We start from the raw sequence: 27,626 nt of genomic DNA, 5'->3' as shown, positions 1-27,626 counted from the left end.
CCTTTTGTATGATAGTTTGTAGAGATTTCATGATTTAAAACAACAAAATACATTACTATCGGAATTCTATCATTCATGTTTCGCTAATTAGTTGCTCATAATCAATTGTTATTGTTACAAATTTAACAATAGATTTTTTGTTGTTGTTTTGGGCGTTAACTCAAAAAACTCAACACAAGACAATGTATGTTTACTTAGCCTTCTGTAATGAAGAAAGGCCCGTAGCACAGAGGGATAGCATATGCCTTACAATCGTAAGGTTGGCTGTTCAAATCCCAGTCAGAGAAAATTATTGCAAATACAATCTTCGACTATTAATCTCGATTAGAAAAAGAAATAAATTTGAAAGACAAATAAAATTAAACCTTACTCTAACAGGTAAAAAACATTAGGAAAAAAAATATTTTTATTAATGACGTTGATAATCGAATTTTACACTTTTTTTAGTCCCTATTTAGTCACTCATGGGTATATATCACCAAGTGACACGTTTTCTCCCGTACCGAGACACTAATAAGAGTAAAAATTGATATCGCCTGAGATTGTTTTCAACTTCCTTGAGTGCAGATTTAGTGACTCGCACGATTATGAGAAACTAATTAGCGAAACATGAATGATAGAATTCCGACAGTAATGTATTTTGTTGTTGTAAATCTTGAAATCTCTACAAACGATCGTACAAAAGGACCTAAAAAGTGACTATTCTGGGTGTATTGGGTGTATTGACCATCTCTTTGTAAGAAAAACCAAAACACTGACAAACGGACCAACAGCTGTCATTATGAGTTCAATATCTGATAATTTGTGGTTCGGCTGCTGATCATTCGTTGTTCGGCTGCGTGAATACGCATTGCAGTAATAAAAACATAAGTGTAAATAATGCAATAATGTAAATAATGTGCATCCCGAGAATGACAGGACAAGGAGAGACATTCGTCGTATCCGTGGTCTCCGGGCCGATGGACAGCCATCACAATTTACCGTAGGCGAGGTTACGAATGTCATCCGTGTTGCCAAATCATCTAAGGCGTTGGGCCCCGACGTAATCTCTACATTGATGCTGAAGAATCTGGATTTACCTGGAGTTGAGTACCTTTCTACTGTACCCAACATGTCTTTGAACACTCTTATAGTTCCTGATGTCTGAAAAATGGGCAGAGTGATCCCGCTACTGAAGCCTGGAAACGACCCGAGTTCGGGGAAGTCGTACAGACCGATCTCCTTTCTCTCACCAGCAGCAAAGACGCTTAAGGCATTACTCTTCCGGAGCCTCGTACGAGAATTTCCATTCGCCGAGCATTAACATGGATTTCGAAGACTGCATAGCACAACAACTGCTTTGCATGCCATCAACGCACACATTTGCCGTGGCTTCAATATCAGCCCAGGCCATGTGATTGGACGGTTCTCCTGGCACTGGACCTATCGAAGGCATTCGACATGGTCAGCCAAGCCAAACTATTTGAGGACATCGCCAACCAGTGCGAAGACATAACTACATGCTGTCTAATAAATATCTTTTGGGCTGTTATCGCAGAAACCATCCAAATCATCATCTTGTGGATAGGTATCCACCGCCCAGAAGTCTTACGGTAGATCACCATGATCTAGAGCGCGAGGTTCGGCGCTACAAGAGAGAAGCTCTAGATCAAGCGGGTCTAGACAACATTCATGCAGACACGGTAACAGATGCGGTAAATAGCTACCGAGAGAATGTCGTCCTTGGAGAACGACTGCCCTCTTATTGCACCTGAAGAAATTGACCTCCCCCGGCAAACCAGAGTAGTTCTGGCTCAATTACGTTCCGGCAGATACAGCCGCCTCAATTCTCATAGAGCAAGGATTGATGCAGACGTGCAAGATGTATGTCCCGATTGTGACCAGGGACCACACGTCGCCTGTTTAACTGCCCAGCCAGACCTACTCGACTCAGATGCCTCTGGACGCACCCATCGTAGTCACAGAGTTCCTGGATCTGGATACTCAGCAGAATTAAGCAGACGATCGGTCCTTTGGACCGGAACGAGTTTGCTCACCCGTTGGAGCTTGACGAGGATCGCCACCCCCACTTGAAAATATGGCTACAACAACAACAACAATCAAATGAAAGAAAGAACACAACAACAACAATTACGGAATGCGTAAGGTGGTGTGGTGTTAGCGCGAGGACGTCGAGTGTGAACAACTTTACGGACAGTAAACTGGCCATAAGGGCAATAAATACCAGGACGGTACATTAACGAACAGTCTTGGTGTGTAAGAAGGAGATAAACACCTTCTTTGAGAATGGCACGATCCGCATCGTTTGGGTGGCTACGAACGCGCGTGTAACAGCGAAACGGTCAGCAGGGCGACGAAAAGTAAAACATCGAAGAGCACACCAAAGTACGGCCAACTTTTTTATCTGTCAAAACAAACTGACAACCTAGAATGTCTGATAATACCAACATATATGACAGACATGTGTACCAACATAACAGAAAAAAAGCGAAAATCGAACATACATATCTCATGAAATTTGAAAATAACGGTTATTTATTTATCAGACCTCGTAAACAATTTTCGTGCGAATGAACTTAGTTCTTGGCTTAAGGAAGGTTGGAGAGCACCGTGACACAGCGTTTAGCATGTCCGCGTAAGAGACTGAACGCCTGATTTCGAATCCGAGAACATGAGACAACATTTTCAGTGGTGGTTGTCCCCTCCTGATGCTGCCAACATTTGTAAGGTTCTATGTCATGTAAATACTTCTTCGCCTTGCGGCATGCCGTTCGGAATCGTCTAGAAATTTTGAGCTTAAAACTTGAATCGCACAGCACCGATTGATAGATACGTAAGAAGTTTCCCCCAAGTTTCATAATGGAAGGTTCGTTGTCAAATTATGATTAAGCATAAACTTGAATCAGACAGCACTCATTTGTGACGGCAAATTTGCATTTACCATATCGGTAACGCTTGACGACTCAGCGGAAGAATGAATAAAATAAAAAGCTTATGCTTTATATAACTTACCTTTCCATATTGCCACAAATACTCTGGACAAAAATTTAACATGTAGTTGATGGCCAAATTCTTTGGCAATATTATGACCAAAAAACTGTCGATTCCCAAGAGATTTGGAGTCTCCTGCACAAAAGCAATAAATTCTTCAATTATATCAACTTCGATTTTCGATGAAGCCAATAACGACTGAAATGCAAATAAACGTACATTAAAAGGTATATAACGACAAAGCATAACCAGAAATAATGGGAAAAGCGTACCTGAATTTTTAGTGTTAGTGTAAGTAACTCATTGTGCCAGCCAACAAAACGCACATCCGTCTCGCCCTCATCAATATTGGGGTAGCTGAAATCACCCCGCCTAAAGGGGGGTAACCGATTAAGGTACTGTGGCCTCTCCAATAAGCATGGTATGGGACGTACAAACGATTTAATGTGTCGATCAAATTCTTCCCCATTTAGTTTGTAATCGGGTAAAAATAATAGATTTAACGATTTCGGCTCCATACGTCCAGATGTGTTTCCCGTCTTTCCATAGTACAGAAGATTCATTTTGCTTGTGTTCAGATGTTGTTGCTGAAGCCTCATTTCCAACAAATGTCTTATCATAAAAGCAATGCACTCCATACGTAAATTAAGAAAATCTTCATTTAACGATTGCTGCTCAACATCAGCAGATTGTAGGTCTGTAATCAAATCGCTCAGCGCCCTGAGACGGCCCATATACATGCGAAACAATATTTTCAAACCTTTGCTATTTATCTCGGTTTCATTTTGCTGCTCATCAGTTGTGAGAAGCGAAGGCGAGGTATTTAAATTTCGTTTGAAGGGCGACTGTTGATCCTGTAACTGATCGTACACTATACGATTGCAATGCCCAGAGTTTCGCATTTCTTCCGCGGAAGATGTAGGCACTGAGTTACTTTCGCCGCTGGAATTTCCAATAGACTCACTGTCGCGATCACCTTCCTCATATTCGTCGTCTGTCTGAGGAGGTGTATTATTGCTGGGCCCGTCTTGGGCAGTATTCAAGGGACTCACATCGAATATATCATAGTAGTAAACCTACAAGTAAGGTATGTGGGGCTTATTGATAATTGCATATAGAGAAAATGGCAACTCGCGATTTACCTGTAGAATATTAACAAAGACTTTTTGCGAGGTTTGATAGCCTTTTTGGCCTATATGTGAGGCTATATAATTTAAAAATAGCGTCAACACCATCTCCAATGTAATGCTACGTTCCACACATAACGCATGTATAAAAACATCGCTTATCGCTTCAATCAAGTCACTTTTCTCGGTTGCCAACAAGATAGCTTCAGTGAAGTCGGAGAATGAAATCACCTCATTACTTTGACCAATATTTTGCGAGGATTTAGGTTTCACCTGTTTGTTGCAGGGGTTTGCTGGCACAGGCTTTTGAGAGCTACAAATATAGTCACTCGTGTTATTACGCTTTTGTTTCTGGTACAAAGTTGTGGTATCATCGAACATAACATTTTTGTACTTGATTAGAGCCACAGCTAAATCGTGCCTATTTGTGCGGGAGATTACATCTTGTGCTAGTATGTAATTCGACATACGGGCGGCCGTTACTGCAAATAATAAGTTGTCCTCAGGGCTTCTACGATTAAAAGAGAAATTTGGTAGACATCATAATTGAACATTATTTTATAGGACCATGCTTACAAGTTGTCTAAAAACTTTAAATAGTTTATAATTTCACCACTAATCGAGTCGGCAACAACTGGAGAACCCAACATGATATGCGGTAGTTCACCGGGAGAATATTTGATAAATAGATTTAAAAACTCTAACGAGAGCGGCACCTGGGTAAATCCTTGTTTGACAACACGACTTGGCGTAAAGAAAGGCTTTACAAGCTGATTTAAAAACGAGGCATTCAAGCGATTTGTTCCCAAATTCATTAGAAACAATTTGACAGTATAAATAAGCCCCGCAAGCTGTTGAGGTTCAATGGTGGCGGAAGAATCATCGCCAGGAGTGATGGGTGAATGAACCATTTCTACGTTTTCCTCGTCCAAGTATAGAAAATTATTGATATAGTTGGCATAAATTTCCGACAACTGCAGGTTGCACATTTTATAAAATCCTGATGCTTGCATATAAATTTCTTTCTTTTTCGATCTGATCGAAAAATCTGCCAATTTGCGACAGTTGTCCTTAAATTTGCCTCCCAATAGAGATTCCCGGTCTTCATTCAGCTTCTCAAATTGTAATGAAGTACTCATTCGCAGCATAACATGGGCCTCCTCCATGAGATCATAAAAGTTAGAGCTACTGGCCGATCGATATGTTTCAGCAATTAGTTCTAAATCCAAAATCACTTGTTCTACAGCAGGCACTTCAAGGTTATACAAGGTCCACTCGTTTGTAACAGAAGGTTGATTCGCATGACTATGCCGCAAGAGACTATGTTTGGCTTTAGCCTCTGCAATGATACGAGCAGCTATATTACGTTTGCCTTCTCCAGTGCTACGGCGCTTCGCAGACGTCTCAGCAGAGCTGGAGTTGGAGGCCAAAGCACCGTTGCTAATTAGCACAACGTTGTTGCGATTCACACAAACATACTGTACATGCACAAAAGAGGATAGACCCACTACAGCAATGGGTGCATTTACATCAGGACTGGACTCCTCGGGGAATAGTTCTGCCAAAGATGGGTACTCGAATCGATTGTTAAATAGCTTGTGTCCAATCCGTGATGTATGTGTTTCCACAGACTCTGTTGTAATGGCATAGATGACATAATCGTTTATGTGTACATGCAGAACGGGGGCAGTGAAGGAGTAAGTGGCTATTGGTTTCTCATTTTCATTGTACCACTTGCCCTGAGCACAAAATGTATACAAATAACCGTCGACACTACTGGCCACAAGCAGGGCAAAACCAATGCAGCTCTGATGCTTGTGAGATTTCAAAGTTCGTCGATTGATGTGTTTGGATGTCGTTATAGCACCAGGTATCTGTTGATTACCCATATCGTATTCGGGGTCAACAATTTCATCCGTTTCGTTATCGTTGCGTTGATAAATAGCCTTCAGATCCATGCATCGTAATATATCAACGACTCGGCCCCCACCACTCTCCGATGTTTTCATACAAATTTGAAGCAGCTTGCGAATGTCATATTGTACCGTGTTTTCTTCACTGTAGGCAGATACAATTTTGCCATTGCTTGAAATACGCTTGAAAAGTAATATAGAAAAACGATGCAAAATTCAAAATAAATTAAAAATAATTTACTGTTCTATTTTCGTAGAGCAAGATTTAAATTCCTAGGTTTTATCAATTTCTAAATACGCTGTTATTAATCTGTAAGGGTATGTTTTAAATTGAAAAGATAATCATGAAACTTTCTCTATGGTCTAATGGCATCTACCGAATCGATTGTGTTAATGGGTCAAGTTAAAGATTAGTAAGATTAATCTTATCCTATCGAAAGAAAAATACTTGCTCTTCGGATAAAAAAAAAAACAAATACCTGGACATTCATAGCTTTAGCCTCATTTACTAACTTTATTTTTATTTCGTTAGCTTTGGTTGGAATTATTATTATTTCCTGGGTGTCATATGTTATGTTAGGTTTTCCATTGTTACCATCAGCGTCATTTTGTTCCCACTGTGACTTTAACTCCACCTCAAATTCGCGTCCACATGCCGAATTAACCATGCGAGCTACGTTAAAATCAATGGGCGTCCTACCGGGAAATCCATTTAAGGGACGACCGCTGGCACTCGTTTCCAATGAATCGGTCTCAAAACTGTTATGACTGTGTGTTGAGGGGCCATCACTAGTTTTGCTAGCCAAACTTGATTCTGAATTCAATGCAACCTCCTCAGCATCGATTTCCACATTGTTTTCCATATCGTAGTCTTCACCATACATCATTGTTCCGCCTACCCCACCATCGCCAGCTGTGGAAACATTGCTAGCAAGAACATCGATTACACGGAATGCAACGCAATAACGGTTATTCATGCAAGCAATGACATTTTCAGCCAAATTCAATCTCAGCGGTATAAAGTTTAGATTGACAAAGAATTTAAATGGCAAAAAGTCAATGTATTTAAATCGCGGCTGAGTACTCTCGTGAACGCATTGGGTGTATTCATAGAGATAAATTCTTTCCTTGCTACTTACAATAATATTTCCAGAAGTCTGAAATTTTAAAAACAGAAGTGTACAAGTTATATTCAATTTAAAAATAAAAGTGTAGAAGCAAACAATATAATTTAAAGTAGTGATAAAATGTATCGCCTTCCCTAAACACTTTAAAAGTGGTAAAAAACGTAACAAATTAACTTCTCTGAAAACGACTCGTTTTTCCTTTACAATTTATAAGGGCAAAGCAACATGTTTGCCACAGTAACCAGTCATTCAAAGCATGTGAGCCCAAATAAATGCCTAAATTATGCTAAATAAACACACAGCCCTGAATAATGTCAAAAATAAAAATCTTATATTTTCCCACAAAATTATAAAGTAAATAAAATTTTACAGATAAAGCAAGAAAAATAAATCTCAACAACAGTGCACGATAATATTTGTTGTTGTTGTTGTTGTAGCAGTGTGTTGTACACCGAGGCGGCAGCCCTTGCCGATGAAGGATTCCATCGGGTCAATCCGGTACGTACAACCGGCTGCCATGGGATTTGTATTTATATTTGTATTTATGGAGTGTGAAAAAATGCAAATTCTAAAACATAGCAATTAGTGTGAACGGTTAAGCTTCATCGAAATCGGATGAAAAATTACCAATTTATTGCCTCAAGACCTTTAGTCAGGAGATCGGTCTATATAGCGGCTATATATAACGTAAATTCCGATTTTATGAGATTAGCAGGTCAGGTTTATATACAAAGAATACAAAATCATCAAGTATTGTTATATATATGTGTATGTATATATATATATATATTGGGTTGCCCAAAAAGTAATTGCGGATTTTTTAAAAGAAAGTAAAAGCATTTTTAATAAAACTTAGAATGAACTTTAATCAAATATACTTTTTTTACACTTTTTTTCTAAAGCAAGCTAAAAGTAACAGCTGATAACTGACAGAAGAAAGAATGCAATTACAGAGTCACAAGCTGTGAAAAAATTTGTCAACGCCGACTATATGAAAAATCCGCAATTACTTCTTGGGCAACCCAATATATATGAAGTGTAGATAAGGCTTGGTAAAAATAAAAATGTTAAATTTAAAAATTGATTTAAAAGGGTAAATATTTTAACTACAAAACATTAGAACATAAATTACAGAAATAAAACAAAAATATATAAAGTACTAGCTGACCTGGGCCCGCTCCGCTGCGCCTTCTTTTACTTTATATGGAACAAAATTTGCCTTGGAATATTTATTTTCGATAATTAAAGAGCTTTTAATGAAATACCATGCTACGAATATAGTATATCGCTTGACTAATTGTTTCACAATATACAATAAGTGCCTTTGTCCGAATCCCATATGATCTTTATTGGTCAACGAATTTAAGTTTGGATGTAAGGTGTACTCCATTCTTAAAATACTTCATTTCAGCCCGATATTCTCATGATGTCTGATTTAGTGGTGTCTTCGGGGGAGAGGTGGTCCGCCAGATACTTGGCCCTGAAAAAATATCAGCATCGTGCTCTTCTCTTAAATACCATTTATTTAAACCCCATATTGCCATTGGCTTAAGAGGAGTTTACAGGATGAGGCGTCCCCCAAACACATGGCCCCAAAATAGGTTATCAAATTCGTTTTCTAATCTCAAATACCTTTCATTTGAGCCATATATTGGCATGGTCGAAAAATTTGTTTCCTTTAGGGGTGTTTTGGGAAAGGGGTGATGCCCTAAATACTTGGTCCTACATTTGGATATCAAATTCGTATTCTACTCCCAAATACCTTTATTTGAGCCCCATATTGCGATGGTCACTAAAAAATTGCCAGTGTGGGGTATTTTGGGAAAGGGGTAGACCCCCAGAAAATTGGTTCCGAAAATGGGTATCAATTCTTACTCTACCCCCAATACTTTCCATTTAGGCCCACATTGTCATGGTCGGTAAATATGCCCGATTTAGGGGTGTTTTGGGGATTGGGGTGGTCGCCCAAACACTAAGCTCGCAAAATATATCAGCAACGTGGAAATATTTAAAGCTTCTTTTCTTTTCTTTTAAAGCTCGCATTAAAAACGCAATCTTTCATAGTTTCAGTTGTGATCACTACGAATAAAAATAAAAACACGATTTTGAATCGATCTGGTGACACATTTCTTGCGTTGAATATATTGAAAAGTGCATTAGAAGACATAAATCAAAAACAAAAATGCATATCAAGTTTTTGCAAAGTTGAAAAAGAAGACTACAAACAAAACAATAACACCAACCTTTTAACCTCTACCTATCCTCCATCCCACCCCCTCCAGACGGCATAGAGATCGTATCATATGCGGACGATTGTACGATCATGGCATCAGGCCCCCCATCCATTGACGACATCTGCGATAGGTTGAACGTCTACCTTAACGAGCTTGCCTCATACTTCGCTGCAAGAAATCTTAAGATATCCGCCACCAAATCTTCAGCCACACTGTTCACTACAAATACGAGTGAGGTGAATACTGAGCTGACTGTAATGGAGAAATGATTCCGACCATCAAGTGTCCCAAAATACTTGGCGTCACATTTGACAGCTCCTACACTTTCTCCCCACATGCCACAGCAATCTGCAATAAAGTCAAAAGTAGAAACAAGGTCCTCAAGTCACTCGCTGGCAGCACTTGGGGTGCAGACAAAGAAACCTTGTTGACCACGTACAAAGCAATTGGCCGGTCTGTGGTAAGTTATGCAGCGCCAGTGTGGTCACGTCAACTTTGTGACACGCAATGGAATAATATTCAGATCTGTCAGAATGCCGCCCTCCGAACTGCGACGGGCTGTCTCCTCAGTTCTCATGTGGACCACCTCCATCAGGAGACAAAGAGCGTGAGGTTCAGCGCTACAAGAGAGAACCTCTAGATCAAGCGGCATATCAAGCGGGTCTGGCTCAATTACGTTCCGGCTGATGCAGCCGCCTCAATTCCCACAGATCTAGGATTGATGCCGACGTGCAAGATGTATGTCCCGATTGTAACCAGGGACCGTACGATACACGTCACCTGTTTAACTGCCCGGCCAGACCCACTCGACTCAAACTCAGATCCCTGTGGACGCACCCCATCTTAGTCGCGGAGTTCCTGGGTCTTGACACTCAACAGAATCAAGCAGACGAAAGATAGAACACAATAAACTGCTACAACAACAACAACAACAACCAATAAAAGAGTGAAACTGATGTAATCCTCTCACAAATAAATAGAGAGTTTCCTTGTTTTAATTTTAATGAACAGAGCTTTTCAGTAAACATTTATTGCGACCTAAAACAATTGCGACTAAATTTACCATATATCCCTAAAACTATATAATGAACTCGTCGCCTTAATGGAAAAATTTGCAAGATACAAAACAGTTTTTGAAAATGCATCATGCCTGGAGAATTTTCTGCAATCACGCATCGATTCAATGCGTAAAAGAAAAAAACCATTGAATCCTAATATAACGCAGTTCCATCTAATATTGAAATTCCAACGGGTCAACAACCATTAACCAGTTTAGTCGCCGACTACACGTGACTTAATACTCTGCCGCCTTCTGGCCTATTGACTCCATCGAACACAGCTGCTTCATCAAGTGCTCCTAGTGCCTCTGCCTTACCGTCTGGAACAACAACATTTTACACTCCACAGGCTACACTCAAACTACCAACTACGACTCCTAAACCACTTAAAGTTGCCCCGAATAAGAAAGCGATTTTTGCAGCGAAATTCGCTGCTGAAACTTCCACTTACGACATGTTATTTTATATAAAATCAAAGATTGACATTGATGTCGAATTGAGTGTTTACAAATTTAAGTACCATGAAAGGCGTAGCAAAGCTTCTTTCCGAATCATTGTTCCAGAAGACATTTTTGAAGTCGTTTTAAAACCTGATTTTTGGCCCGCTTAGGCATTTATCCGAGAATATATCTTTAAGGATACGCCTCGATCCGATGTTGTTTACCTCCCAACTAATTCTAACCTTGAAATTATGCCAAAAAACTGAATTTATCATTTGCAGCTGATTACATTTCTCTAGTATATCAAAATGTTAGAGGGTTAAATACAAAACCGTCGTCTCTTTACTCAGATAGCTTTATTTTCGATTATCATATCATCGCTTTTACTGAAACTTGGCTTCAGACTAAGATATACGATTCTGAAATATTACATTCCAAATATCAAATATATAGGCGTGATCGGAACGATAAAATGAAAAAATCTGGCGGTGGTGTGCTAATAGCGGTCTCCACTGAATTTCCTTCTGAAGAAATAATAGTGGAATCTTCCTTGGATATTGAATTTGTAGCCGTAAAAATATTTTTGAAAAATGATTCAATATTTATTTCATGTTCTTACGTCCCACCCTCTTCATGTGAGGATATTTATTTAAAACACGTATCTACAATCCAATCAGCATTTCAGTCGTCTCAACCAAGAGACACATTGATTGCCCTTGGTGATTTTAATCTTCCTCAAATTAACTGGATTCATTCGTCCGAGTCAAATGATTTAATACCCGTGATACCAAATGGCATTTCTAATGAATGCATCGGCATATTGTTAAATTTTGGTCTTTTTAAAATTAATTACATAAACAATTCATTTTCTAAATTACTCGATCTTGTTGTCGTCAATCAAAAATCTGAGCTATGTTTAAGTTCTAATGATCCGGTTGTAAGTCCTGAGTATAGATATCATCCGACACTCAAATTACTTATACCCTATCCCACAAGAAGAATAAATTATACAAAAGGTTTAAACGCTCAGGGTCAACGTCTGACTTTTCGATGTATTCATTAACAAGATGCGAATATAATAAAGAAAACAAATTGGCGTATGATAGTTATTTGAATAAAATTAGAAATCAATTGAAATCAATCCTAAATCCTTCTACAAATTTGTGAATTCAAAGCGCCGTTGTAATAGTTTACCGAATTTTCTTAGATATAAAGCTAAAGTAGCTGATAACGATTCAGGCATTGCCGACATCTATGCTGACTTTTTTAGCACTACCTACTCAGATAATTATTTTGATTTATGTGGAACATATCCATACACAATCAACAATTCAGCTTTTATAGACGTGTCAGAGATTGGCGAAAACGTAGTACTTGATAATTTAAGGTCACTGTAGATAACTTTTAATCCCGGTCCAGATGGAATTCCATGGAACATTTTAAAGCATTGCGCTCTCGAACTTTCGTATCACCTTTGTACACTTTTCAACAGTTCATTAAAGCATGGATATCTGCCGGAATTGTGGAAGCAATCTTATATAAGACCATTATTTAAAGCCGGAAATCGCAATGAGGTATCTAATTACAGGGGCATTTCAATTTTTAATGAAATTCCGAAGCTATTAGAGAAAATTATGACTGACACTATTTCACATCAAGTCTCTTCTATATTGTCTTCCTACCAACATGGGTTCCGGAAATCGAAATCGAGGATAACAAATATTTTAGAATTTACTTGTTTAGTCAACGATGGCTTTAGGGAACGCTACCAAACGGATACTATATATACCGATTTTAGTAAAGCATTTAATAAAGTCAACCACAACCTTCTGTTAAGAAAAATAGATCTTATTGGTTTCAATCCATCTTTACTAAAGTGGATCGGATCATATCTGACTGGACGTACTTAAAGAGTTAAATTTGGTACGGCAGTTTCCAAATCAATTATTGTCTCTTGCCCCTGTGTTGTTTTGTTTGTTCATAAACGATCTCCCTTTTGCTTTAAAGCACTCGAATATTTTGATGTATGCAGATGATGTAAAGATTTTCAGATCAACGAGAGACTCTGATGAACAGTGTTATTTTCAGTATGACCTTGATACTCTTTACGAATGGTGCAACCAGAACTTTATGGAACTTAATATTTCCAAATGCAAACACATATCATTTTCAAGAATAACCTCTCTTAAAACTAGCTACTTTTTGGGTTCCAATCAACTTGAAGTAGTCTATAGCTTTAAAGACCTTGGATTTCTTCTAGATCAACGCTTAAACTTCCGTCAACACATCTTAATGGTAGTAAACAAAGCACGTAGTGCTCTTGGCATCATGAAACGCTGGAGTAAAGAACATAACGATTTCTCTGTGACGAGAAGTAATCTCGAGTACGGTTCAGTGGTATGAGATCCGTACTACAATATTCATTCTGATTTGATAGAATCAGTTCAAAAACAATTTCTACTATTTTGTCTCCGTCGAAATGGGTGGGACAGAAGTTTATTACCTTAACGTGCTCTATTCTCATATATCTATATATCATTTATTTGAACCCCATATTGCCATTGGCCTCAAAATTGTATATCAAATTCGTTTTCAAATCTCATTAAAACTCCTTATTGCAAAAGTCAGTAAATATGTCCGGTTTGTGGTATTGGCCCTAAAAACTATTAATAATAAGTTCCACTCTCTTTACGACCTAAATTGTCTTGGTGAGCAAATACGTCCTATTGGGGGTTGTTATGGTGGTGGGACGTCCCCTAGACAGTTGGTCCCTATTGTTGATATCAGATACGTGGTCTACTCCCAAATACCTTTAATTTAAGCCCCATATTTCCATAGTCGGGAAACTTGACCGGCTTGGGGGGTGTTTTGGGGGATGGGCGGCCACTCAGTGAGTGGGCCTTGAAAATATATATCGGATTCGTGTTCCACTTCAAAAACCCTCTTATTTGAGCCTCATATTGCAAAAGCCTGCAAATACTTACTATTTGGGTGGTGTTGTGGGGGTGGTGTGGCCCCACAGACACTTTTCCCAAATATTGATATCAGATTCATGCTTTACTCCCAAAGACCTTTCATTTGAGCCCCATATTGCTATGGTCGTAAATTTGTACCCTTTGGGGAATGTTTTTGGGGAGAGGCTGCCCCCCAAACACTTCGTCCCATATTTGGATATCAGATTCGAATTATACACTCAAATACCTTTTATTTAGGACCCATATTCCCGTGGTCAGTAAATAAGTCATGTTTGGGGGGTGTTTTGGGGAAGGGGTCCATCAGATTCGTATTCTACTCGCAAATACCTTTCATTTCAGTCCCATATTGCCATGGTCGGTAAATATGTCCGATTTAGGGGTGTTTTGTGGGTAGGGGTGGTCCCCCTAGCACTTGGTTCGACAAATGAATATCAGATAAATTTTCTTATCCTAAATACCTTTCATTTGAGTCCCATATTGCCGTGATTGGTGTAAATATATGTTTGGTAGGTTTTAGGGTGGGGCGCCCCCCCCCCCCTAGATACCCCATCCGAAATTTGGACACCAAATTTTTATTTTTAGGGTACTATATGAGAGCACACAAAATTTCGCTTAAATCGCACCACCCATCTCCGAGATCTGGCGTTTCTGAAAATTAGGGTAAGGGGGAGGGTCCGCCCCCCCCTTCTGTGAAGATTTCAAGAAAATTGGTTCAGCCGTTTCTGATTCTAAAAGGAACACACAAACATACAAACAAACAAACAAACCTACAAACAAACACACATTGATTTTTATATATAAGATGACAATACAGAACGTTGCAGATATATTTTCCTGTAGGTCTACCCCATTCCTAAAATTCCCTACAAGCAGCAATTTTTTTCTGACTATCGCAATATGGGGCTCAAATAAAGGTATTTGGGAGTAGAATACGAATTTGATATCCAAATGTAGGACCATGTATTTAGGACATCGCCCCTTCCCCAAAACAATCCCAAACGGTAACAATTTTTCGACCATGCCAATATGTCTCTCAAATGAAAGGTATTTGAGATTAGAAAACGACTTTGATAACCATTGTTGGGGCCATGTGTTTGGGGGACGCCTCTTCCTGTAAACTCCCCTTAAACCAATGGCAATATGGGTTTAAATTAAATGGTATTTGAAAAAAGAGCACGATGCTGATATTTTTTAGGGCCAAGTGTCTGGGGGACCTTATCACCCCCGAAAACACCCCTAAAACAGATATCATGAGAATATCGGGCTGAAATAAAGTATTTTAAGAAAGAAGTAGACCTCACATCCAAACTCAAATTCGTAGACCAATAAAGATCATATGGGATTCAGATAAAGGCACTTATATAGTTAAACTGTTAGTTGAACGATATACTATTTTCGTAGCATGGTATTTCACTAAAAGCTCTTTAATTGTCGAAAATAAATATTCCAAGCAAAATTTTGTTCCATATAAAGTAAAAGAAGGCGCAGCGGAGCGTTCCCCGGGTCAGCTAGTTTCATATAAGATTAGAATTTAAGTTTAATTTGGGGTTTCTAAATGCTGTTGTTGATTTTAGGCTTCTTAGATATTTAATTGTTGATGCTGCCTTTGCTGCTGCTTTTTTTTCGTGGTTCATTGATGTAGTTGTTCTGTTCATGATGTTGGCCCGTTGCTGTTTTTCTGTTGACGATGGTGCTTCGCTTTTATTTTCAACTAAAATCACTGGCTGGGATAGCAGAGGAATTTATTTTCGTGGTTTCGTTCACATTCAATCGACACATTACTGCCACTGCTTAGGGATGTTGTTGTATTTCCACAAAACTTTTTAGGAGCTAGCCGCTTGAAATTTTGCACAAATACTACTTATTAGTGTAGGTCGGTTGGGATTGTAAATAGGCCAAATCGATCCATGTTTTGATATAGCTACCATATAAACCGATCTTGGGTCTTGACTTCTTGAGCCTCTAGAGGACGCAATTCTTGTCCGATTTAACTGAAATTTTGCACATGGTGTTTTGATATCACTTCCAACAACTGTGCGTAGTATGGTCCTAATCGGTCCATAGCCTGATATAGCTGCCATATAAACCGATCTTGGGTATTGGCTTCTTGAGCCTCTAGAGGGCGCAATTCTCTTCCGATTTGGCACAAATTTTGTACAACGGCTCCTTCATCGATCCATGTTTTGATATAGCTACCATATAAACCGATCTTGGGTCTTGACTTCTTGAGCCTCTAGAGGACGCAATTCTTGTCCGATTTAACTGAAATTTTGCACATAGTGTTTTGATATCACTTCCAACAACTGTGCGTAGTATGGTCCTAATCGGTCCATAGCCTGATATAGCTGCCATATAAACCGATCTTGGGTATTGACTTCTTGAACCTCTAGAGAACGCAATTCTCATCCGATTTGGCACAAATTTTGTACAACGGCTCCTTCCATGGGTTTCAACATACGTGTTTATTATGCTCAGAATCGATCAATAGCTTGATACAGCTCCCATATAAACCGATCTCCCGATTTAGCTTCTTGAGCCCCGAATCGGACTATAACTTGATATAGCTACTCCTCCGTCCTTATTAATTATGCTTTGTTTGCCTTAAAACAGAAACTGCGCAAAGAACTCGACAGATGCGACCATGGTGGGGGTATATAAGATTCGGCCCGGCCGAACATGGCACGCTCTTACTTGTTTTTATTAACGGTACCAATCAAGGAAAGCACTCTATGTATGATGTATCAAAAAATTTTCTTTGCTTGCTTAAGCTAAGCCTGATTATTTTTGTTTGAACCGTTTAGTGGAGCAGAGGTTTTCCGGTCCGCAAGAATTTTCCTGTAACTCGTAAGAGGTCATTATTTTGGATAAATAAAGTAAAGTCATTCAAGGGTAGCTACGATAGTGGTATCCATTAGGTGGTATCTGCGTCTGTTTCCAGTGAAGCCGCAGATCTAGAGCCCCGGCGTAGGCTTTTAATAGACACCTAAGACCTACGGTGGCGGTATCAGGCCGTAGCATGTTGTCTGCTACTGAAACCTCGACTGGTGGAGCGGCTGCTCCAGGCTCCACTAGCCGACAGACGACGGAGCTTTTGACGGAGACACCTGGTTCGAGTCTTAAGGACAAGGCAAAACCTATTCTTTTTTCGCAAGCCTATAATTTGCCTAGGCCATCGGCCTTTCCCGGCAAATCAACACGCTCTTTAAGAGGTTGGAGTAATAGAAGATGCATCGCTCTCAGGTTTATTGAGAGACTTGGTGCGAATGATCCTAAGACTCTCACTAATAGGGAGAGAGACTCCCTAAATTGGGCTAGGGAATTTGCTGCATAGGCTACCCCAAAAACTACACGTCTAGATTCGGAAACTGCACCGCAGTCAGCCAAAAGGCTGCGGTCACCTGGAGGGATTCTCATGCCTAAAAGAACTAGGGCGAACAATAGTAAGATGGGTCCAAGAACCTTTGCTTATGTCGCTAGGGACAGTTTGGTGATGGCAGTTGTCAACAAGGGAGTAGAACAGGGCTGCATATCTAGGAATATTTGGAGTGGGATAGTCCATGGACTATCATCAGTACACTCCGATATCCTTGAAGAATTTCCTGGGTCTCCTCCAGTTTGTGACGATGTAGGTTGGTATGGGCCTATATAGACTAATTGCCTTCGGCGATCAACGCTCCATTGAAATGTATCGTTGTGCGCTAAAAAATATTGGTGAGATATGGCCAGGTGCAGCACTAGATTTAATCAAGAAGTAATATTTTCCTTCTCGACCAAAGGCTTGGAAGACTAAGGGATTGTAATCCCAATCTTTCAACCACCGACTGGAAGATTGGATGAGGCTGATCCCCCTGCCACAATCGAGACAGGAGGGGAAGCCATCGAAACTGGACCCGACAAGCCCTGTGTGGGTGGGTCATCCAGTTGGACTGGGCTCAAGTGGTGCGCCAGCGGGTTAGAACGGGACTCAAAAAGTACTTCGAAAGCAGCAGCTAGTGAAGCATCTAAGCAGGAATCGTCCACGCCGTAAGTGTCCTGAGGAAGAGTGGTTCCACTCAATTTGACCGATTGAACATGGTATTGACTCAAACATGTAGTGACTTATTTTTTTTGTATCATGGCAAGTGATTGGTTAAAAAGGCATACGTTAAACATATGTTTATTTGTACGAATTAAATTCTTATTTAATAATACAAATGGTGAGTACCTATTTCCTAATGCGAAGAATTGCGAATGAGACAAATATATGTCTAGTTTCTATCATAGACAGACACATAGTGGCGTAAATAGAAAAAAATATCAAAAAAAAATAAAAAGCGTTTTTTTTTATTTATCTCTCAATATATAAATATATGTACAGCGGTCAAAAAAAGTATTCATCATTAGCAAAATTGATAATAAATTCACTTATTTTGGGTAATTGAAGAAAATTTAAAGTAAACAAATAATGCAGTTTTATGCAATAGTTTATTTTTCGTAATATGTTTTAAAATAAATTCAAAAAATAAATTTAATTAGCGCAAAAAATGCAATTTTATATAATAACACCAAAAACAGAACAAAAAAAGTATTCATCATTGATGTGCTATCATCAAAGTCAAATTCAAATATTATTTGGGAATCCCCCTTTTCTGTTTTATTTAGTAAAGGAGGCTTTGCCCTTGACAGCAAATATTTAATTTCATTGAAAATATAGTTTTTGTCAAAATGGGTCGTAAGCAAAACGAGGTTTCTGATGAGGTAAAAGTTTTGATAATAAAACACCACAGGAATGGTTTAACTCAAAAAACGATCAGTGAAATATTAAATAGACCACGATCTACTATACAATCCATCATCAGAAAGTGGACAGAAACGAAAACTGTTGACAATAAACCAAGATCTGGTCGACCAAAAGCACTTTCAGTTGGAGATGTGCGTTGGCTAGTGCGGCAAGTTCAGAAAACTCCGAAGACAAATGCGACCATTCTTCGTAAAAACACTATGGAATATTTAGGGAAGGAAGTTACTACACAAACAATTCGAAATACACTCAAAAGGCATAGTTACAGAGGAAGAACTGCACGTAAGAAGCCCTTTATAAATAAAATAAACCGAGTGAAAAGGCTAAACTTCGCAAAAATGTATGTAAAACAGCCCGAATCATTTTGGAAAACAGTCATTTTTGCAGACGAGAGCAAGTTTAATCTTTTTGGGTGCGATGGAAAGGTCATAGTGTACAGAAAACCAAATACAGAGCTTGAAGAACGAAACACAGTTGCTACTGTAAAACATGGTGGAGGTGGTTTAATGGTTTGGGGGTGTATGGCGGCTTCAGGAGCGGGAAATCTTGAAATTATTAATGGAGTAATGGATCATAAGTATTACATTGACATTTTAAAGAGGAATTTAAAAGATAGTGCTGTAAAACTTGGGCTTGGTAATAACTTTCAATATTATCAAGATAATGACCCCAAACATTCTGCTTTAAATACCAAGATGTGGATGCTGTATAACTGCCCCAAAGTCATTAAAACTCCTCCTCAAAGTCCCGACTTGAACCCAATTGAACATCTTTGGGAACATCTCGAACGCAAATTGAGAACGCGCAATTTTTCGAGCAAGAGTCAAATGCAACAGGTGATAATGGAGGAATGGACTAATATAGACCAAAATATAACCGCTAAATTAGTCCAATCGATGTCAAACCGTTTAAAAGAAGTTATAAGACGCGGTGGTCGAATAACAAAGTGTTAATTTTTTTAAATTATGTTATTTATTTTTTTGCAATGATGAATACTTTTTTTTGTTTAATTTTTTGTGTTCAGCTGTAAAATGGCCCTTTTTGTTCCAATAAATACTATTTTTTTCTTTAAAAACAATGAAATTGTGTACATATATATCACACAAGCACTACTGCATCATTAGTTTAATATGTTTTTATTCCAATTGTCTTTTGTAGACTTATTAAAAAAAAACATTGAATGATGAATACTTTTTTTGACCGCTGTATGTCTAGTTTCTATCATAGACAGACACATAGTGGCGTAAATAGAAAAAAATATCAAAAAAAATAAAAAGCGTTTTTTTTATTTATCTCTCAAAAAAATAAAATACTAATAATAATAACGTTATTTGAGAGAAGGGACTACATTGAAATAAATTGGATTATTGAGTAAATAACTGCTATAATTGGACTTTACAATAATACAAATTCGTTTATAGGTCAAATTTCAGAGAATTTTTCAATTGAATGTACAAATTTCCTAATTGAACCATGTTTTTAATTTTTTCTATGTGTGGAAGCTTATCATGACAAGATCTAACGAATCTTGTGAGGATGAAATTCTGGCGGAATCAGAAGACGAGGCCAACACAACAGTGGTGGAAGTTCTGAATCTTGACTATGGTCCGGTTTCTACAGATAAATCTCCACCATTGTAAGGCCGCTTCGGCGGCAATAAAGGTCGTCCTGATGGCAGGGAGATTTGACGTGGTTCTTATCCAAGAACCATGGGTGTGTGGAGGAATGGTTCGAGGACTAAGAATTCCGGGATTGAAACTACACAAGGGTACGGGGAATGGGAAACACAGAGCCTGTATTCTTTCAAAGAGTAGTCTAAAGGTTTTTCTTACTCTGTCGCAAAGCACTGAAGATTCAGTAGTAGCCAGCCTTGAAATAAATAAGTCTCATTACTGGCTGGATTCCCGGCTGGACGATTCAGAGATGGCTCCTTCAAGCCTTAAGTTGCTGGTTGAAGCCGCTTATGCAGGGAAAAGGGGCCTCATTGTAAGATGCTAATGCAAATCACCAGATATGGGGAAGTTCGGATGACAATGAAAGGGGTGGGCTGCTTATCGAATATATATTATAAGTTGCAACCAGGCGATTTGTAATAAAGGGGATAAACCGACCTTCACTACCAGGAGTGATATTACCTTTGTATCGAAAGATATAAGCGCAAGAATATGCGACTGGGAAGTGTTGGGTGACCATAGCTTCTCTGATCATCGTTGTATTAGTTTCAACCTTGGAGAAAATACTGCAGAAGTGCCCCCTCGGCTAAACCGAAGAAAGGCGGATTGGGATAAATTTCAGCACAAATTCTGCATGGACCAGAAATGGAAGTGGCAACTGCGCAGAATATGGACATAATGGTCAAGCGGATCACGAAGGCCCTGAATGAATCGCTTGTGCCAGCATGTCCTAGTGCCTATCCAAGCGGCAAACAGCGACCGCCATGGTGGACGCTAGAGCTGGTTGGTCTAAGAGAGGACTGCAGAAAACTCTTCAACAGAGCAAAAGCCAACAGCAACACACGATTGGGTCATCTATAAGGATGAGCTAAGAAAATATAAGGGCGAGCTTAGAAAGGCAGCTCCTCGTACATCTGAGGCCTCTAGGCTAAGGAAGATTCTCCCATCGAGACCTATTACGGTGGGTACTTATATTCAGAAGTCAGATAATGGATGGACAATGTCTAGTGAGGAAACACTAGAACTACTCGTTGATACACATTTCCCAGCAAATTCTCCCACCGAAAACGTGGCGCCAGAAGCGGGTGTCGCTGGTATGCATTCGTCGGAGTTTATAAGGGAAAATGTGTCTGAGCCGAAAATCCTTGGGGCGATAAGATTGGTTCCTCGTGTACCAGCATGTCATATATACCTATGGGATGGAGGGATACGAAGGCCATTTTCATTCCGAAAGCAGAAAAACCAAACCACACGAAGGCGAAAGAGTTTCGTCCTATCAGTCTGTCATCCTTTATGCTGAAGACTCTTGAGAGGTTGATAGAAATACATCATAGAGCAAAAATCCCTGGAGATTGCCTGTCGCGGCAGCAACATGTATATAGGAAAGGCAACTCCACTGAAACCGCTCTTCACGACCTAGTTGCCTATATAGAGGGTTCTCTCGCTGCCAAGGAATATATAATGGTAGGATTTCTTGACATTGAAGGTGCTTTCAATACTGTAAAGCTGACGTTAATCATAGAGGAGTTGGAGTTTTTAAGATGCATTACGGCAGGCTGAGAATCTATGGATCTAAAAAGATGGGTCAGCAGAGGAACACCTGCAGAAGGTGTACTTTGGAATATAGCCATTAACAATATATTATTGTCTTTGGAAGAAAAAGGTGTAAACGTGCAACATCGAAGTTGGCCACCGAAAGTGGTCTAGGTATAAATCCGTGCAAGATAGAAGTAGTTCTTTTCAGCAGGAGATACAAGCTGCCTACAGCGGCATCTATATCCTTGGGTGGAGAGAATGTTCCATTTCCAGAAAACGCAAAATACCTGGGTGTTTCGCTGGACAGAAAAATGAACTTCAAATCCAACATTTTGGAAAGGGCAAAAAAGGCCATTCTTGCCCTATACACCTGCAAGAGAGCCATTGGCAAAAGGTGAGGATTTAAACCGCGTGTCGTGCATTAGGTATATACTGCAGTTGTCAGACCTATTATGCTATACAGTGTTGTGGTCTGATGGACGGCGCTTCAAAAATCCATCTATTGCTCAATACTTAACCGGATCCAAAGGATGTCTTGTTTAGACAAATTGATGCGACCACTGCCGTGAGGTTAAGGGAGCTTTCTCATTGGTCATGTAGCAGTTACGGACACTGTGTTATTCGTGATACAATATCCGATGTTCCAGGCAGTGTTAATTACACCCTAACTGATACAAAGTTCTGTACCACTTTCCTGATAGAACCGATTGGAACTACGATATCCCTGGTAACAGAAGTTACATAGACTCCTATACGGATGGCTCCAAACTAATTGACCAAGTGGGCTTTGGGTTGTATACACTGCAGTGTGTTTCAAGCGGAGATCCTTGCAATTAAGGAAATGTTGGAATGGCTAAAATACATTGTCATAACGACAATTGACATAAATATCTTCTTAGACAGCCATTAACGAGAGGCAGCCATTAAAGAGAACGGAGAACGTTCAAATCCTGGCGAGAACATCAGACAAAATTTAAAGCGGTGGTAATCTCCCCTTAATGCTGGCGACATTTACCATGCATTGTCATGTAAAATATTCTCCCCAAAGAGGTGTCGTACTGCGGCATGCCGTTAGGACTCGGCTATAAAAAAGCTCCCTTATCATTGATAAGCTCAACCTGAATCGGAAATCACTCATTGATGGCTCCAAAATTAGATATCAAATTCGTTTTCTATTCTCAAATTGGGGGGATTGCGTTTTTTTGGGGGGTGGATTAACCCCCTACACTTCGATCTGACTTTGTACGCAAGATTCGTAATCTACTCCCGAGTACCTTTCATTTAAGCCTCATATTGATATGGACGTTCAATTTGTCAATTTTGGGGTTAGGGCGACTTCCTTGGAACTTTGCCCCAATTTTTAATACCATATTCGTATTTTTTTTTTTTCAATACCTTTCGTTTGTAATCCATATTGCCCTATCGGTCCACTTTTGATTATGGGTGTTGTTTTTGGGGTAACGTGGGAGGGTCCGCCTTCCGATATCAACGAAATATAAAGCCTATTCCTTCTTCCTAACCATATTCGTAATCCACTCCCGAATACCTTTCAATTGAGTCCTATATTATCATGCTCGTCTAATAAACCTATTTAAGGTTGTTTTTCGGGTTGGGGCGGCCCCCCAGTTACTTGGACCCAATTTTTAATATGAAATTCGTACTCCTGAATACGATTTTTTTTTGGGGTACGGGGGAGAGTCCACCCTCTTCCGATATCAAAAAATTATATAGCCTATGTTTCCTTCCAGACCAGAGTTCCACTTAACCAGACTTTAATACATTTTAGCATACCTGAACGATGGTACGAAAATGGTGGCTTTTACAGCCTTAAAAGTCGAACGCATAAAAGATATATATGGGAGTTTTATCTAAATCTGATTCGATTTTGATGAAATTTTGCACACGTATTGGGACGTCAATTAAAACATCTTATGAACAATTTTGTTGAGATCGGACAAAAATTGTAGTTACTACAACCTTAAAAATCGAAACTGATAAAAGATATATATGGGAACTTTACCTAAATCTGGTTCGATTTTGATGACATTTTTAGCATATAGTGCGACGTCAAATAAAACATTTCCTGCAAAATTTTGTAAGGATGTGACCTAAATTGTGGCTACTACAGCTTTAAAGGGGCATATCCGATGAAGAATATATAAAGGAACAATATATAAATCTGATCCGATTCTAATGAAATTTTGCACACATATTGGGACGTCACAAAACGCGCTTCTGGCAAATTAGATCGGACTAAAATTTTGCCTTCTACAGCCTTAATAGGTCAAATCGGATGAAAGTTATACATGGAAGCTATATCTAAATCTGTACCGGTTTTAATGAAATTTTGCACACCTATTGGGACGTCCAAAATTGTATAAAAGGGCATATCGGACGAGAGATATGTATGGGAGCTATATCTAAATCTGGACTGATTTCAAAGAAATTTCGCACACCTATTTTGCACAAAAAAACACTTTGTGCCAAATTTTGTAAGGATAGGACCAAACTTGTGGCTTCTACAGCTTTAAAAGGGCACATCGGATGAAAGATATATATGGGAGCTATATCTAAATCTGGACCGATTTTTTCAAAATCAGTAGCGTTCGTCCTTGGACCAAAAATCGAGACTTATGCACTACTTTGTGAAAATCGGACAACAAATGCGAAGCCGATCCGTATACCTATCGGTGGGTCTAACTCTTCTCCTTCTTAGCGTTGCAAACAAATGCACAAATCTATAATACCCTGTACCACAGTGGTGTGCTACGCCTAGATTTTTACCATTTAGAAGAAAAAATTTTTGCCCAGCAGCAAGTCGTTTGGTCTTGTCTATCGATGAGCTAAAAATGGTTGCAACCTTAGCATCACGCTGAACGTCATCATTTTGGGGGTGTGGCGGTCTACATTTATTTATGTCCGCACACATTAACTAAATCACACACTGTCCTGTTAGGTTATTAGATTTATTGACTGTTTAGGGGTGAGGTGGTACGCTAGATATATGAGCAGAATAATGATATCAGATTCGCAGTTAACAACCTTATACCTTTAATTTAACCCCATGTTGTCATGATTGGTGTATACAGCCGTTTGGTGCAGGGCGCCTATATGAGGGTTGTTCGCCACACCCCGTCTGCCACTTGAGCACATGTTTGAATGACGCACTCTACTCATCTATCTCTATCATTTGATTCCCCATTGTTTTAATGGGTGAAATAACTTATTGGAGGCGATTTTAGGAGGTTAAGTACCACCTTAATTCTTGGACACAAAGTTTAATGTCATATTCGATATCTGCTCTCAAATGCCTTTCATTTGATTTTCATCAATCTATGATCGAGTAATATTCCCATTTTGGGGGCTTATAGGGGATGGGGCGACCATCAATTACTTAGACCCCATTTTTTATGCCATATTCGTAGGCTACTCCCGAATACCTTTCATTTGAGTCGTATATTGATATGTACGTCCAAAATGTCTGTTTGGAACAGTTTTTGGGATTGGGCGACCCCTTGGATACTTGAACTCAAGTTTTCATACCATATTCGTATAATTAAATACCTTTCATTTTAGTCCCATATTGTCCCGATCGGTCTACTTTAATTTTTGGGTGGTACTTTTGAGGTTGCTCCTTCCGGACCACTCCCTACAATCCGTGAAAATTTCAAAGAAATCGGTTTAGCCATACGGAACAAACTAATTTACAAATCCACAAACAAACAAACAAATGTTATTACAATTTTTAAAAATATTTTTAGTATTTTACATTCTGTAACCATATTACATTTTGGAATAAAAACCCTTATATCACATATTACTAATTGTTAACACCAAATATCTCACAATCCCATGGCAGCCGGTTGTACGCACCGGATTGACCCGATGGAATTCTCATCGGCAAGGGCTGCCGCCTCAGTGTACGTGTTCGTCTTTTTCATCATGGGAGAGGCACATTCCGTAGTGCCTTCTCCGCACGCTTCTGGTCCGTGCCAAGATTGAAAAGAACCCCGGACTCTGGTTCTGTTCGGTTTGCCAGAAACGCCTCCATTATCGGTCGGTATCGGTGATGTGTAACCGGTGCATGGAGTGGGTACATTTCCGATCTTGCTCTGGCCTCACTTCACTACGGGAGTATAGTCATACTGGTTATGTCGCAAGGTGCTGTGCGAACATAGGCAGCAGTGGGTCACAATCGTTGTCGTGCGTCCTCGTCGTTGGACTATGTGACCCCTCGACCTCTTCCGTACGGCAATTTACGCAACGGCAGCATCTCAGCCCAAATATTGCCAGGCCAGTGCCGGGAAGTGTATCTTTCTGCAGTTAAACTGCAACTGCTCATCGATCTTGCGACTTCGTGGCAAGATCGACTTTGTGGACTTTATGAATCGGAAGAGCATAGTGGTCGCAGCGATCCAGGAGACGAAGCTGACCAACACCTGCAGCTTGCACAGTTGTCACGGTTACAATGTGCTACGTAAGGATCGCTCAAGGAATGGAGGTGGGGGATTGGCCTTCGTAATACACCATTCCGTGCAATATAGACCTATCTCGCCTGCGCATGGCGCTAGTGACCCCTACATGGAATGTATGGGGATAGCAGTCAGGTCGGGTACTGCCGAGATAGAGCTATACAATGTGTACATACCGCCGGTTGGTAGCTGTGCCTATTAATGGCCAGGCTTACAACTCCGACATAAGTGGGTTGCTATCTGGCCATAATGGTCTGGTTCTAGAGGACCTTAATGCGCATGACACTTAATGGCATTCTCCCCTAGGTAACGACCAGCGTGGCATAGCTTTGGCAAAGCAGATTGAAAGCTCCACGTTTTGCACGGTGAACGAAGATGCCCCCACTAGGATTACGAGGAGGTGCAGCAGCTCGCCAGACATTTCAATTGCATCCCCTGATCTCCTGAGTGACGTATCCTGGCAAGCTGTCATCTCTTTGTGGTCAGACCACCTCCCCATAATTCTCACCATCGACCGACCACCCGACTTCATAACCTCTGAGAGCCGGACGTTTATTAATCATAAGAAGGCTGATTGGGCTGGCTTCAGAGAGTATAATAATCGCAGCTTAAGTGAACGCAGCAGCCGCTCGCTTTATACCAGCCGGTCGGATACCCCAAGTGTGAACCAATTTTCCGGCGCAAGCAGTGGTACTCGCAGACGAGCGTGATATGATTCGTGGTATGGACCCCGCTAATCCCAGAATCAGCGAGCTGAATCTGAAAAAAACAGGGTAGTCAATGAACATAAGCGGAATTTGTGGCTAAAACACTTGGATCAATGTAACTTAGGCACCGGTGTAGGCAAACTGTGGTCCACAGTTAAGTCACTCTCGAACCCTGGTAGACGGGATGACAGGACCTTAGCCACTTTTGGCGAAATAACCGTGACTGATCCGAAGAGATGCGCCAGGTTGTTCAACCCTCAATTTATTGTGCATCCCGAGAGAGACAGGGTAAGGAGGAGAGCCTCGCCGTATTCGTGGTCTCGGAGCCGATGAACAGCCATTACAATTTACCGTGGGCGAAGTTTCCAATGTCTCTGTGGCGCCAAATCATCTAAGGCGTTGGGCCCCGACGGAATCTCTATATTGATGTTGAAGAATCTGGATTCACCTGGAGTTGAGTACCTTACCACTGTCCTCAACCTGTCTTTGAACACTCTTATAGTTTCCGATGTCTGGGAGGCAGAGTGATCCGGCTACTGAAGCCTGGAAAATACCCGAGTTTGGGGGATTCGTACAGACCGATCTCCCTTCTC

General features: G+C 40.0%; 1 protein-coding gene across 5 annotated transcripts in view; it reads right to left on the bottom strand.

The window, feature by feature from the left end:
* The window catches only part of LOC106094038 (uncharacterized), a 135,953-nt gene that overhangs the window by 35,652 nt on the left and 72,675 nt on the right, over positions 1-27,626 (bottom strand). For all 5 annotated transcript variants that reach the window (XM_059360875.1, XM_059360874.1, XM_059360877.1 and 2 more), the window contains exons 4-8: positions 6,511-7,188; positions 4,695-6,214; positions 4,134-4,629; positions 3,264-4,067; positions 3,013-3,189 (exon numbers count right to left, since the gene is read on the bottom strand). In XM_059360875.1, the coding sequence (XP_059216858.1) occupies positions 3,013-3,189; positions 3,264-4,067; positions 4,134-4,629; positions 4,695-6,214; positions 6,511-7,188 (3,675 nt within the window). The remainder of the gene's footprint in view (positions 1-3,012; positions 3,190-3,263; positions 4,068-4,133; positions 4,630-4,694; positions 6,215-6,510; positions 7,189-27,626) is intronic.

The sequence above is a fragment of the Stomoxys calcitrans genome, chromosome 1 (genome assembly GCF_963082655.1).
Source record: "Stomoxys calcitrans chromosome 1, idStoCalc2.1, whole genome shotgun sequence".
Taxonomy (NCBI): Eukaryota; Metazoa; Arthropoda; class Insecta; order Diptera; family Muscidae; genus Stomoxys; species Stomoxys calcitrans.
The sequence above is the reverse complement of the archived record's forward strand: the minus strand, read 5'-3'. Positions and strand labels throughout refer to the sequence as shown.